Source organism: Excalfactoria chinensis, chromosome 29 (assembly GCF_039878825.1).
Source record: "Excalfactoria chinensis isolate bCotChi1 chromosome 29, bCotChi1.hap2, whole genome shotgun sequence".
Lineage (NCBI taxonomy): Eukaryota > Metazoa > Chordata > Aves > Galliformes > Phasianidae > Excalfactoria > Excalfactoria chinensis.
The window spans coordinates 669,632-681,750 of NC_092853.1; the positions used below are offsets into that span (position 1 = coordinate 669,632).

At 48.9% G+C, this 12,119-nt stretch overlaps 3 protein-coding genes across 3 annotated transcripts; 1 reads left to right on the forward strand and 2 right to left on the reverse strand.

Moving 5' to 3' along the window:
* Nucleotides 1–335: 335 nt before the first annotated feature.
* Nucleotides 336–2,057, reverse strand: LOC140263375 (uncharacterized). Its single transcript, XM_072358256.1, has one exon. It carries the CDS (start codon nucleotides 2,055–2,057, stop codon nucleotides 735–737), a length of 1,323 nt encoding a protein of 440 aa, XP_072214357.1. The 3' UTR covers nucleotides 336–734.
* On the reverse strand, nucleotides 977–4,390 carry LOC140263376 (uncharacterized). Its single transcript, XM_072358257.1, has 2 exons — nucleotides 1,973–4,390; nucleotides 977–1,103 (listed from the first exon to the last, which is right to left on the reverse strand). Exon 1 carries the CDS (start codon nucleotides 4,388–4,390, stop codon nucleotides 2,453–2,455), a length of 1,938 nt encoding a protein of 645 aa, XP_072214358.1. The 3' UTR covers nucleotides 977–1,103; nucleotides 1,973–2,452.
* A 4,824-nt stretch (nucleotides 4,391–9,214) lies between these two features.
* On the forward strand, nucleotides 9,215–10,150 carry LOC140263351 (olfactory receptor 14J1-like). Its single transcript, XM_072358230.1, has one exon. The coding sequence runs from the start codon at nucleotides 9,215–9,217 to the stop codon at nucleotides 10,148–10,150; it is 936 nt and encodes a 311-aa protein (XP_072214331.1).
* The last annotated feature ends 1,969 nt before the right edge of the window (nucleotides 10,151–12,119 follow it).

Sequence of the window (12,119 nt, forward strand, 5' to 3'; positions counted from 1 at the left end):
AGTTTCTCTTCCTCACTGCTTCCTCTGGAGATTTCCCTGGGGCTCCAGGGCTGAAAGCTCCTGATAGACAGCAGGGTCATCTCTGAAAAAGGCACGTGGATGTCAGATCAATTTTTCAACAAATTCCAGATTCCAGAAGCATGGTTTGGAGTTGTGGAATCAAATTATATAACCTGGAGTTAGGCTATCAAGCAGGTGTGCATGTATTCGGTGCTTGGTGCAAAGGGGATCACTGCTGTCTTGCACACCAGCAAGCAGAAGTGTGTTACCTTAATCAAGTAACCTTAAAGAATCACGTCCTTTGTAATGTGCTTCCGACGGCCCCGTGGCCAAGTTACGCACTGCTTACACCAATGTGGTGGGTGGTAAAATGGCGTTTAATTAACCTCGTGAGTCCCTTATATAGGGCTCCTATTTCATCTAATACATATGCATTACTGAGCATGGGAAGACCTATCGCGTTACAGCACGAGATCTCGCTGATGCCTAATACAACATTTCCCCCTCCCCATGCTCAATAAAGTCATGTCCCGTTACAACGCGAACGCTAGTCCTAAACCTAATATATAAAAATGTTAGTCTCCATATAAATCTAAAATATATAAGTTATCTAAAAAGTGAGGTAGACAAGCTACAATTCATGCAGAGGTAGGTAGTGCAATGTCTAATAATATTAGTGGTTTTCTAATTATTATATCCAAGGCATCTTGGGTTTATACAGTTCCTTCTTCTTCTTAAAGCTTATCATATATCCGTTGGCACTCCATTTTGTAATTAAATATTCTTTCTATCATACGCTGTAAACAACCCTGGATACATTGAAACACACAAGGTAGGCAAATCATTAAAGCTAAGAAAACTAAAATCCCTATAATTAATACTTTAAGAAACTGTTTAAGCCATGGGCCAATATTACCAAATAGTCCATCCAGCCAGCTGCCGAATGCATCATCAATTGCAATTTTCTTGGTATGCTCTTGCATCCACTCCAACTTCTTATGAATTGAATCACTGTGGTCGCTCAGATTGAAGCAGCACATCCCTTCAAAGTCCTTGCATCCGTGCCCTTGGGCCAGTAGCAGAAAGTCTATCGCAGCTCTGTTCTGGAGAACAGCATGTCTGATGTTATTAATGTCCATCAGGAGTTCCGACAAGACCATTGTGGTGACATTAGCTTCTTTCGCAGACCAACAAGCCAATCTCTCAATTTCTCTCAGCGCCTGGGCTGCAGCTACTCCTGGGGCTAAGATTGACGCAAAGATTCTGGCTGTGGGACCCCACAACTGAACCTCATCCCCACAATCCCGATCCAGATTTTTTATTGATCGTTTCTGGCGTTGCACTCGAACCATGCTTTTCATAACATTAATCACCGCAGAATGATTGGGAGCCAACAGTGTCAATTTTCCCAAATAACACGGACCCCCAACTGGATTCTTTGGTATCCCTTGCCAAGCTCTATCCCCACATATCAAGAATATACCCTTAGGAAGAGCTTTGGCTGTACCATTGCTCCATAATCCTTCCCCAGTCAAAGGTTCCTTCCGAGCACAACAACCAGAGCATGCTAGATTGTCAGGACCCCAATAGCATGAGATATTATAGTTGGACCCGTTAGGATGACGTACCACATGCTTCTGATTGTAAGAGAGCCAATTCCCACCCTCCTTTATGCAATGGTCTGCAAATGCATTCTCGGAGCCATCCCCGGAACAAGGACGAGAGAATCCCTCCACCCTTTCAGCAGAAAAACCACAATATGCCCCTGACAACCTATATGTGTCATATCGAATGGGGTTAACTAAAGTGAAAGTTTCGGATCCAATTCTTCTCTGTAATGGTGTCCTATTCCCAAGCAGGCCCTGCCATACCTTATGATTAGACAATTGACCCGGTGTCTTAAAACCCGAAAAATATAGACATCTAACTGGATGTTCCCACTTCTGAGTTTTCTTATTCCATGTTACATTACCGACTGATTGGGATCCAAGCAGCTGCAACTCTGGTGGATCCCATGGTAGGGAGGTATTCAAAGATCTAATAAGGCATGCAGACATTCTGGCCCAATGAGTGAAGTTAGACTCAAACGCCTTCATAAAGAAAACTGTGCTCACTGCATCTTTCTCGCATTTGTTCTTTCGCACATATCCGTTAAACTCCTCTGGGTCCCACCTGGGTACACCAATAAGGCATGTACTAAACGGTGATGAGGCTGACTGTAAACTCAGGCAGAAATCTTTCTGCCCAGTTCGATTAGACCATGTGACCCAAATATTTTCTGGTTGTGACATGAGATGAGCACCCTCTCCCCCTGTAACAAACACAAATACATAAAAACACACAACAAGCGATACAACAAATGTCCTTCTCGTAGGTACAAGCAGTGGTTCTTTATCTGTTCCTTTCTTCTTTCCTGAAGAGTCACTTCGCGGTTGCGGCTGGCGGGTTCCCATCAACCATGCCTGAAAGGAAAGTACTTTCCCTGCGGCATGAGAGTAAATCTTCGGCAGAATCGGGCTTCATGACCCAACTTCCCGCAGGCTTGGCATTTTTCTCTAACCTTATACCGTCTCTCTGGAGCTGTACACTGGTTCTTGTAATGACCTATCTGGCCACATTTAAAGCAGGGGTTCTTAGATTGATTATTTTGTGCGGTCATAACCGAAAGCCATGCCTTTGTCAGGCCATCACTGGGCAATGGTGTTGCTTGTTGTTTGTCCAGCACATACTTAATAATTTCACCCGGAGTCTCCAGATCATCAGGAGCCGCCCGAATGATATCTCTAATATTCTGATGAGACTTTTGCTTAAGACAATCTTTTATAACGGAAGATAATGCTTCCTTAGGTAGTTCTGATCCTTCTACTGCCTGTATCAATCGATTGGCAAATTCAGAGAATGTTTCTGAGGGACCCTGCTTTATCTCTGACCACGGGGAAACAGGTTCTGCTTTTCTTACAAAGTTTCTAAAAGCAGTAGAAGCCGCCCCCGTGGAGGCAAGTAATTCTCCCGGACGGAGGAGCCTAAGCTGCTTCTCTGCAGATCCAGCCAGATCTGCATCCGTTCCTAAAAGCCTCATTAAACTAGTTTTCGGATCTCCCTCCTTCCCATTCGCTGGGTGGTTCGGATCACAAGCAGTCTGTGCTACAACAGCCTTAAGTTGTACCGTCCACTCCTCCTTCCACACAGTAAACTGTACTGGTTCAAGGACAACTCTCATAAGGCTTTCAATATCATATGGCAGTAGGGGACCCGGGGCCATAAGAGCCTCAAAGGTACTCATAGTCATCGGGGACCTCAAGCCCTTTTTCTCAATTGCCTCTATAAACCGAGTCACTGCTTTCGCTTCCAAAGGCACCCAAACTGGTCCTTTCTTCTGGACGACTATCGGAAACACCGCCCAGTCCCGTTCCTTAAGCCCCAACCCTCTCATTGATTCACGGATATCCGACCAATCGGTGGGCTTGCGAGAATCCTCTCGCTCCTCCCTCCTCCGGGGAGACGCGACCAATTGGGTGGGGGTAGGCGGAACCTTTCGTTCCTCCTCTTTTTCCTCCCCCTTCTGGGGAGGCGGGACCGACAGGGCAGGGGTAGGCATTTCCTTTCTTTCCGTCCCTCTCTCCTCCCCCTTCTGGGGAAACGGGACCGGCAGGGTGGGGGCAGGCAATTCCTTTCTCTCCACCCCTCTCTCCTCCCCCTCCTCGGGAGATAAGACAAACGGGGTGGGGATAGGCAATTTTCTTTCCTCCGCTTTTTTCTCACCCTTCTCGGGACGAGATCCCTCCTCCGGAGGTGGGTCTGGGGGTGGCTCAACGCCTCCACGGCGCGCCTCCCCACACGACTCTCCCTCCCTCGGACAAATTCCATCCCCCTCAGGCGAGTAAAAGCTTTGCAAAAAGGGGTATAGGCGGGGATAATATGGTGGCGCCTCCCCAGATGACACAACTTCCGCCTTCTCTTCCGGAGTTGTTTCGGGCGCGGCCATGGCCATTGTGAAAACGGCCGGCGTGGCCGGCGCCATTTTGGGTGCAGAGTCGCCGCCAGAAAGCGATTCCTCCGCACCCCCCGGGACCCCGGACGTCCCAGTATCCAGACCAAAAACCCCAGTCGCGATGGCCTGGACTTGTTTCTCCTCCTTAGCGGCTTTAAGAGCACCCAGGACCAAACCCCAGGTTTTTAACTCCTCCGCTTTATACTCGTGCATTGCTCTATGGAGCATGGCAGCGGTGAAAGAATCCCACCGCTCCGAATCGAGCAGATTACTAGGGGAGGGTAAAATCTGCGCCACCTCCAAACAGGAGATGACGGCAGCTATATCCTTCTTAGAAGGAACATTTCTAACGCAGTGAGTTTTACAAACTCGTGATACTACCTTAATGACGGAATCCATTGTTTTTTCTGGTGCGCGACACCGTACGTCCTTGCACCCTTTGTATATACTCGAGACCTGTAGTCCCGCAGTCTTCCACGGTCCTCGTTTTCTTACGACCGAACCGCAGGTAGAACATCAGCTGCTTCAATTTCCGCCCACCGAGGCGCTTCTACGGGATCTAACCGTAGGACTTGCGTCCGCCACGCAGTTAGCCGTCGCACACTACCCCCAGGACGTGCCTCAGAGAGGGCACCAAATGTTACCTTAATCAAGTAACCTTAAAGAATCACGTCCTTTGTAATGTGCTTCCGACGGCCCCGTGGCCAAGTTACGCACTGCTTACACCAATGTGGTGGGTGGTAAAATGGCGTTTAATTAACCTCGTGAGTCCCTTATATAGGGCTCCTATTTCATCTAATACATATGCATTACTGAGCATGGGAAGACCTATCGCGTTACAGCACGAGATCTCGCTGATGCCTAATACAACAGAAGTGTTACATATTTAAAAGCCCAGATGACACATATTCAACAAATTTCCTGGAACTCATCTACAAATTCATTATTTTCCAGGAACTCATTTACATTCTGCTCCTCCCCCAGGCACATGCGCTGTTTGTAGCTGGGTTTTACCTCCAGTGGTCGTGGAGATGTAATCAGAAGTCTTCCTCGCAAAGCCTCAAAGTCTTCCTCACTCTGTCCTTTTTTCCCCACGTTTACTCATGTTTGATAGAAGTAGTCGGGTTCTGGTCGGCTTCTTCCATTTAGTGTGCAGGATGCTCTTCCCTTATCAGAACTGCGCATCCTACTTGGTTATGGGCCCACATACCTAACCTCTAACTTAAGAGAGATTAACTCTTTAACTATATCAGGTTGTACTAACAGATTGTATTTGCCTCGCAGAAGTGCAAATGCCTCATCTGGAAAGCTCTCCTCCTGGCCCTTAATAAAAAAGACACACAGACAAGGACAGGGACTCTCTCACTTCCCCTTGGCAGGGCTGTCATTCAGCTGAGGCAACCAGTGCAGGTGTCTCATCTCCAGATGTAAAACCCTGGGGTTGAAAGGAGATTCACTTCCCCACAGACCCAGGGGACGTGGGACTCCTCTTGGCTCGGAGCAGATGTGCAACAAGGAGTTGCCCGCATGCGTGAGCCCCTGGTCTGAATCCTTGGTCTTAAGATGGAAGTTACTTGCTCACACAGGCACTCAATGAGCACAAGGTGCCTGTGCTACTCATAGATAAGGAAGACTAGGGAGATTGTGGGTCCCCTACTAAGTGAGGGGGGTGTTCTGGTTACGGGAGATGCTGAGAATGTGGAAATACTGAAGGCCTTCTTTGCTTCTGTCTGCAGCAAAAAGGCTCTCCCTCCAGAAGCCCAGAGCCTGTAGCTTAGTGAGAGGGTCTGGGGAATGGAAGACTTCTCTTTAGTCAAGGAAGAGATGGTCCGTGAGCGCCTAGGCCACACCAATGTTCATAAAGCCATGGCACCTGATAGGGTGCATTCGTGGGTGCTGAGGGAGCTGGCAGAGGTGATTGCTTAACCCCTCTCTATTATCTTTGAGAGGTCTTGGAGAATGGGGGAGGTGCCTAAAGACTGGAGGATAGCCAGTGTCACTCTGGTCTTCAATAACGGCAAGGAGGATGATTTGGGTAATTACAGGCCAGTCAGCCTCCCCTCTGTCCCTGGAAAGGTGAGGGAACAGCTTGTGCTGGATACCATCTCCAGACAACTGGAAGAACAGGAGGTTATCTGGAGTAGTCAGCATGGGTTCACCAAGGGGAGGTCATGCTTGAGCAACCTGGTAGCCTTCTATGACTTTGTCACTGGCTGGGTGGATGGGGGGAGAGAGGTGTATGTAGTCTACCTTGATTTCAGCAAGGCATTTGATACTGTCTCCAACAATATCCTTATAACAAAGCTGAGGAAGCGTGGGATAGATGAGTTGACAGTGAGGTGGGCTGAGAACTGGCTGACTGGCAGAGCACAGAGGGTCGTCATTGGTTTGCAGAGTCAGGTTGGAGACCTGTAAGTAGCGGTGTCCCCCAGGGGTCGGTGCTGGGTTCGGTCTTGTTCAACATCTTCATCAGTGACCTTGACAAGGGGATAGTGGCCACCCACAGCAAGTTTGCTGATGATTCAAAGTTGGGAGGATTGGCTGACACACCTGAAGGCTGTGCTGCCATTCAGTGAGACCTGGACAGGCTGGAGAGCTGGGCAGTAAGAAACCAGATGAGGTTTAACAAAAGCAATTCTGGGTCTTGCACCTAGGAGGGAATAATTGCATGCACCAGGACAGGTTGGGGGATGAGCTGCTGGAGAGGAGCTCGGAGAGGAGCTCTGCAGAGAGGAAGCTGGGTGTCCTGATAGACGACAGGTTGGCCATGAGGCAGCAGTGTGCCCTCATGCACAAAAAGGCCAATGGCATTCTGGGGTGCATGAGAAAGAACGTGGCCAGCACATCAAGGGAGGTAATCTTCCTCCTCTACTCTGCCCTGGTAAGGCCTCATCTGGAGTATTGTGTCCAGTTCTGGGCTCACCAGTATAAAAGGACACGGATCTCTTTGAAAGAGCTCAACTGAGGGCCACAAAGATGGTGAAGAGCCTGGAACATCTCCCCTATGAAGAAAAGCTAAGTGAACTGTGTCTGTTTAGCCTTGAGAAAAGAAGACTGAGAGGGGACCTGATCCAGGTCTATAAATATCTGAGGTGGGGGGCATAGTGGCAAGGCCAGACTCTTTTCAGCAGTGTATGGAGACAGGACAAGGGGTAATGGACAGAAACAGGAGCATAGGAAGTTCCGCACAAATATGTGCAAGAACTTCTTTACAGTGAGGGTGACGGAGCACTGGAACAGGCTGCCCAGGGTGGTTGTGGAGTCTGCATTTCTGGAGATATTCAAGACCTACCTGGACGCCTACCTGTGCGCCTATCTGGTTTTCCCCAGGGGTCAGTGCTGGTGCCTTTCAATATCTTTATTGCTGACCTGGATGAGGGCATTGAGTGCACCCTAAGGACGTTTGCAGATGACAGCAAATTGGCTGGGAGTGTGGATCTGTCTGCAGTTAGCAAGGTCCTACTGAGGGAACTGGACAGGCTGGAGAATGGGTTGAAGCCGATGGGATGAGGTTTACCAAGACCAAATTCTGCATCCTGAACTTTGGGACCCGGAACGGACTGTCCATGGGGGTGGTAGAGTCACTGATACTCGAGGTTTTCAAGGAATGATTGTAAGTTGTGTTGAGAGGCATGGAATAGTGGGAGCTATTGGTGATAGATGAATGGTTGATGATCTTATAGGTCTTTTCCAACCTTGGTGATTCTATGATTCTATGATTCCCTGTCCTTGTCTATGTGTCCTTTTTGTTTCAGCAAACACTCTTCGGGAGGACTCACCACATGTCTATAATTAGTCACTGACCACTTGAAATCTGGTGTTAAATTCAGCAGGTTTTAGTGTACTGTCATGATGCTGTTGTCTTTCAGCATCTGCGGGCCATGAAGATAGAGGGGAGACAAGTGGGAGGATAAAAATGACATCCTCTGCTGCTGAGCTGGGCCGGGCTCCTGGGACACAGAGAGCTCATATAAGTGGGCCAAGCTGTAGAGAAACACCTGTTTCCAGGAGCATCTCTTGTGCACAGCACAGCAGGGCTGGGGCATGATCTGCTCGGCAGGATTCATCCTCTGACATGAGGATAGAAGAGAAGGGAGAGAGAGCTTACAAAGTATGTACAGTGTGAGCAGGCTCTGAGCTCACTGCAGGAGGAGGGTCTTGCTGAAAGACCACAACAGGGTAAGTGTCTTGCAGTAGGCAATGCAGCTGCTTTTCCTGGAGGGATCACCAAACTGGGGACATCCCATAGCAGATCTGGCTGCAGGCACTGCATGCTTCTTTACTGTGGAAAAAGACTGTTCCAGCTGAGGGCATCTGTGCTTCAGCATCGTAGGACAGCCCTGAGAGCTGCATGTCACAGCACAGCTGCAGGCTGTGCATATGGGGCTGCAGGCGGGTGCCCAGGGCTGTCCTGCAGAGCAGGTTCCCTGCTGTGCCCCAGGGGCTGTGTGCCGGCTATGGGACTCTGCCGCCTGCCAGGCTCAGCACTCAGCCTGCCCGGGGAGCTGCCCAGGGTGCTGCGGGGAGACGTGTGGGGGGAAGGAGCCCCCCGGCAGGGCTTGTGCTGCCACAGCTGCTGCCTGGGGCAGGGGATCACAGCTCCACTGCACAGCAGAATGCTTCTGAGGGGACTTTGAAGTGGACAGCCAAGTCAGGGATTTTCCATTTCCTGCTCTGAGGGAAGGAAAAAGTACTGGAGGCGGAAATCTAAAATAGGATGTCAAATTTAAAAACAGCTCTGGGATTCTTTAATTATTCTTTAGGATATTGCTTATTTTGTGAACAGTCACACGTGATGTGCTTTCAGCTTCTCCTGTGTTGAAGGGTGAAATTAATTGAAATTATCATCATTTTCTGTTGACATGAATAATGCACTTATCCTGCAAACAGGCAAGTTTCTCTTACAGATATTCAAAGGCACGGAGGTTGGTTTTGGGGGCTCTATGAGCAGTGTGGATAAAGTTATGAGACATGAAATTGATGAAAATATCCAGGGAGACAGGATAAGCTTAGAAGATGAGAGGAAGGTTAAAGCTCCATACTGTGCTTCTGCTTATGGAATGCATAAATTCATGAAAGTAATTTCAAGTATGGAACTAAATGAACATTGTCATAGCAAAGGAAAACACTTCATAGTATAGCAGGAAGAGTATCTCTAAGAATGGTCCGGACTTGTCATTATCTTCTGCACTCTGAACAGGACTCCTAGCCCAGGATCAGCAGATGCCCAACAGCAGCTCCATCAGCGAGTTCCTCCTGCTGCCGTTGGCAGACACGCGGCAGCTGCAGCTCCTGCACTTCTGGCTCTTGCTGGGCATCTACCTGGCTGCCCTCCTGGGCAACGGCCTCATCAGCACAGCCGTAGCCTGCGACCAGCGCCTGCACACCCCCATGTACTTCTTCCTGCTCAACCTGGCCCTCCTCGACCTGGGCTGCATCTCCACCACTCTCCCCAAATCGTTGACCAATGCCCTCTGGGACACCAGGGCCATCTCCTACGCAGGATGTGCTGAACAGGTGTTTTTCTTTTTCTTCTTCATGTCAGCAGAGTATTCCCTTCTCACCATCATGTCCTATGACCGCTACGTTGCCATCTGCAAGCCCCTGCACTACGGGACCCTGATGGACAGCAGAGCTTGTGCCACCATGGCAGCAGCTGCCTGGGGCGCTGGGGTTCTCAATTCCCTGCTGCACACTGCCAATACGTTTTCACTGACTCTCTGCCATGGGAATGTTGTGAACCAGTTTTTCTGTGAAGTCCCCCAGATCCTCAAGCTCTCCTGCTCAGCCTCCTACCTCAGGGAAGTTGTGTTTCTCATTTTTAGTGCCATTTTCACCTTTGGATGCTTTGTTTTCATAGTTGTGTCCTATGTGCAGATCTTCCTTGCTGTGCTGAGGATGCCATCTGCGCAGGGACGGCACAAAGCCTTCTCCATGTGCCTCCCTCACCTGGCTGTGGTTTCCCTGTTTCTCAGCTCTGCATTCTTTGCATACCTGAAGCCCCCTTCCATTTCCTCCCCACTCCTGGATCTGTCAGTGGCACTTCTGTATTCGGTGGTTCCTCCAACACTGAACCCTATTATCTACAGCATGAGGAACAGGGAAATCAAGCATGCTCTCAGCAAGGTGTTGCAATACTCACTATTCCAGCATCAATAAACAGCACATCTTTCACACATGATTCCCTGTGATGGTTCTTTATGTTTTATACATATTCGATTGTTTGATTGTGTATGATAAAGCAATGGGCAAAAAAAAAGTTGCAAATTATTTCACTTATTACCAGCCTACTTTTCATTTTCTCACTCCAAGAGCTCATGTAAACATTGGTCCAGATTCCCTGGACAGCTTAAGAGATAAATGAAAGGTTTCAAAGTAGGCTTTTTTTTAGCTCTTCTCTCTTCCTACCTTGTCTGGGTCTGGGGGAGGTACAGCCACAGACAGCAGCACAACATGCTCTTTTCATTCCTGCTCTATTTCAACTACCACAGTGCTCTCAAGTCCACTAATTTGTGCAGGCCTGAAGGTCCTGTGTGTCTCTGCAGCAGCACTCCGGGGCTGCAGTCAGTAGCCGGCAATATGAACGGCTGTGTCAGAGCTGGTCTCCTTGCTGGCACTGCTGTAACAAGTGGTCCCTTCAGAGCAGGACCAGAGAACTGGAGGCCTCTTCCAAAGCCGGTGTAAGGAATGTACCACAGGAGCTGCTCCCTGAGAAGACCTTGAGATCTTTTGGTTCTCTTCACTGAGAACGGGTCGGTTTCAAGCTTCCCAAGGAGATCTGTAATGGACCCATGGCAGTTCTGTGGTTTAGAATTTGTTGGATTAAAGCTATTTAATAAGAGAGAGAAAAGGAAAAGGGTAATAATTATGACATATATATCTATCTATATACATATATATATAATCTTTTTAATATACATTTTCACATATATATTATATGGAGTTGCACACAGTTATGCATAGATACTAATTCATATGCATATCTGTTTGCAAGTCCTGGACTTGCTGCAGGGGTTTTAACAGGGTTCACTGTAGAAGCTGAAGTGGCTTTTGGGCTGTTGCAGGAGTTGGAGCAACTGCAGAGCTCATTGCCACAGCTGGAATCACCACAGGACCTGTGACTAAGTTGGAGCAGCCACTGGGCTCATTGGAGGGGATGGAGCGACCACAGGGCTGTACCTCCTGGCACAGTGCACCTCCCCTGGGAGGAATTTGTTTCATTTTCTTAACTCAATACGTGGAACAGCTACAGGACCTGTAGCAGGAGTGACTGCAGAGCTCATTATGAGGGGTGGAGTGACAGCAGGATCTGTCCAGAGCTTGGAGCAAATGCAGGACGTGTAGCAAAAACTTGGAGCTGCTGCAGGGTCTGTGCCAGGAGTTGCAGAGGCTGCAGCACTGTCAGCAGATCCAGCTCTCGTCCCCTGGAGGACGCTGAAGAGTGTTGAACACAGCTCAGTAGGTGTGGGCCAGGCCCTGGAACACTGCAGTCATTTGTGCTTCTTTGGGATTACCAGGCCCACAGCAGACCTTCCCCCTATATTCTACCAGTTTCTCAGCATCCTGCAGTTGCTCAGAGATGAAGTTCCAAAGCCCTGGGGGTGCCCACCTCTCCAGGCAGCTGCCCAGACCTTACCATACCCCTGCCATGCAGAGCTGTCTAACCCTGGGGCAGATCTGTCAGTGATATTCCTTAATAATTGTTTATCCTCAATCCTAGAACAATAGAATCACCAAGGTTGGAAAAGACCTACAAGATCATCCAGTCCAACTGTTCACCTATTACCAATAGCTCCCACTAAACCATGTCCCTCAACACAACATCCAGTCTTTCCTTGAACACCCCAGGGTTGGTGACTCCACCACCTGCCTGGACAGTCCATTCCAGTGCCTGACCACCCTTTCTGAGCAGTAATACCTCCTAATATCCAGTCTGAATCTCCCCTGCCGCAGCTTGAAACCATTCCCTCTGGTCCTATCACTAATGACACGAGAGGCTGACCCCCAGCTCACTACAACCTCCCTTCAGGAAGTTATAGAGAGCAATGAGGTCTCCCCTGAGCCTCCTCTTCTCCAGGCTGAACATTCCCAGCTCCCTCAGCCGCTCCTCATAAGGCCCCATTGTGCT